This window comes from Seriola lalandi, unplaced genomic scaffold (assembly GCF_002814215.2).
Source record: "Seriola lalandi dorsalis isolate HSWRI2012SDOR001 ecotype SW California unplaced genomic scaffold, Sedor1 jcf7180002054959, whole genome shotgun sequence".
Taxonomy (NCBI): Eukaryota; Metazoa; Chordata; class Actinopteri; order Carangiformes; family Carangidae; genus Seriola; species Seriola lalandi.
In genome coordinates, this window is record NW_019525510.1 from 1,316,018 (window position 1) to 1,318,515 (window position 2,498).

The following is a 2,498-nucleotide window of genomic DNA, read 5'->3' on the forward strand; positions in this document are numbered from 1 at the left end:
TGTGTGTGTGTGTGTGTGTGTGTGTGTGTGTGTGTGTGTGTGTGTGTGCGTGTGTGTGTGTGTGCGTGTGTGTCACTAGGCTGAGGTCAGAGGTCAGAGTAGAATTGAACTCAGTTTGTTGTGAATTGATCATAAATGTTGTTTTAATGTTTTAATCTCATGTTGTTGTTTGTGTCCAACACAGATTGTGTCTCAGTCCTGGTCCTGGGTTTAGTGGTTCTCGTGGCTCTCCCATTTGGCTCGTTTTTCCTGGTTGAGGTTTTTGATATCAACATGTATAGAGAGTTGAAGAACGCAAAGGGTGTGTGTGTGTATTAATGTGTCAAAGGTCAGAGTAGTAGACTGAGGTCAGAGGTCAGAGCAGGAGACTGAGGTCAGAGCAGGAGACTGAGGTCAGAGCAGTAGACTGAGGTCAAAGGTCAGAGCAGGAGACTGAGGTCAGAGATCAGAGTAAGAGACTGAGGTCAGAGCAGGAGACTGAGGTCAAAGGTCAGAGCAGGAGACTGAGGTCAAAGGTCAGAGTAAGAGACTGAGGTCAGAGTAGTAGACTGAGGTCAGAGCAGTAGACTGAGGTCAAAGGTCAGAGCAGGAGACTGAGGTCAGAGCAGGAGACTGAGGTCAGAGCAGTAGACTGAGGTCAAAGGTCAGAGCAGGAGACTGAGGTCAGAGATCAGAGTAAGAGACTGAGGTCAGAGCAGGAGACTGAGGTCAAAGGTCAGGGCAGGAGACTGAGGACAGAGTAAGAGACTGGGGTCAAAGGTCAGAGTAGAAGTGAACTCAGTTTGTTGTGAATTGATCTTAAATGTTGTTTCATTGTATTTTAATGTTTTAATCTAATGTTGTTGTTTGTGTCCAACAGAACGTCTTAAAGTCTGGATCAAGGTTCCCCTGGTTCTGCTGGTTCTGCTGGTTCTCCTGACTGCTGCTGCTGTCAGTGTCTCCTTATATAAAGAGGTTAAGAACAAAGAGGGTATGTAGTGTGTGTGTGTGTGTGTGTGTGTGTGTGTGTGTGTGTGTATTAATGTGTGTGTGTGTATTAATGTGTGTGTGTGTGTGTGTATTAATGTGTGTGTGTTAATGTGTGTGTGTTAATGTTCCCACCAGTGTCACAGTGCAGATCAATTCTTTCTACTAACAGTTTGATCTCCTTCTCTCCGTTTTCCCTCCTGTGTGTTTCCACTAACATCTGCTCAGCAGCTGTGAGCGGACATGTTTCTGAGCTGTCTGTCACATGTTTCTGAGCTGTCTGTCACATGTTTCTGAGCTGTCTGTCACATGTTTCTGAGCTGTCTGTCACATGTTTCTGAGCTGTCTGTCACATGTTTCTGAGCTGTCTGTCACATGTTTCTGAGCTGTCTGTCACATGTTTCTGAGCTGTCTGTCACATGTTTCTGAGCTGTCTGTCACATGTTTCTGAGCTGTCTGTCACATGTTTCTGAGCTGTCTGTCACATGTTTCTGAGCTGTCTGTCACATGTTTCTGATACAGAGGGACAGACTGGGATGTGGGGGGGGGGCACCTCCCTCAGCAGTGTGTGCAGCACATTAACATCATGACCTGAATGATAACAATACATGTCATGATCACTCTGAACATCAGTATACAGGAAGGAAAGCCGTGTGCTTGGGGGCGTGTCGACAGGCGGACAGACTGTAACATTTAACAAAGAGAAACATGTGACTGCAGAAGACAACACAAAAGCCATTAACTGTATTTACACAAAGGAATTGATGCTGAAAACTCCACAGAACCACGCTGGTCACATGACACAGAGTCTGATGTAACAAGTTGAGCTTCAACATCTGAATAACATCTTCATACTTACTGTATAAATATAAAAATATATATATATATATATATATATATATATTAGGGATGGCTCATGATTTTTTAATATTCGAATAGTTGATGTCTCTCTCATGACGTGTTTTAATGGCTCCTGGTAATAATGCGATACTAAGAAGCGATGCTGACTCTGGCGTCACACTCCTGTTTGGAGAGGATTACAACACAAACACAGAACACAACTACTGAACTAAATCAGAGCTGCCAGGACACGTGGCCACGTCTCCACATCCGTTCTCTGGACTGGTGGAAAACCATCAGCAGCGTATTTGTGTTTGTCCACAACGTCTCTGTCGTCAGAGAGTGTGTTTTCCACGGCTGGACTCTTTGTAAACAGACTGAGCTCCCGTCTTCATCCAGACCATGTGCACATGCTCAGTTCACTAGAGACAGATACTGAAGGAGCGATCAGGTCATCAATATTATCAATATGTTCTCTCCTGAGGTCATGTTGTAAGTAAATGTGTGTGTGTCTGTGTGTGTGTGTGTGTGTCTGTGTGTGTGTGTGAGTGTGTGTGTGTGTCTGTGTGTGTGTGTCTGTGTGTGTGAGTGTGTCTGTGTGTGAGTGTGTGTCTGTGTCTGTGTGTGTGTGTGTGTGTACACACATATACACAGTCAAAACACAAACTAACAATATAAATATTTTGGCTCAT

At 44.4% G+C, this 2,498-nt stretch overlaps 1 protein-coding gene across 1 annotated transcript in view; it reads left to right on the plus strand.

The window, feature by feature from the left end:
* LOC111645923 (uncharacterized) overlaps positions 1 to 2,498 on the plus strand; it is a gene marked incomplete at both ends in the record, with an annotated part of 13,081 nt that overhangs the window by 6,832 nt on the left and 3,751 nt on the right. Inside the window, 2 exons of the mRNA XM_087170783.1 lie at positions 185 to 301; positions 860 to 909. Of these exons, the coding sequence (XP_087026909.1) occupies positions 185 to 301; positions 860 to 909 (167 nt within the window). The remainder of the gene's footprint in view (positions 1 to 184; positions 302 to 859; positions 910 to 2,498) is intronic.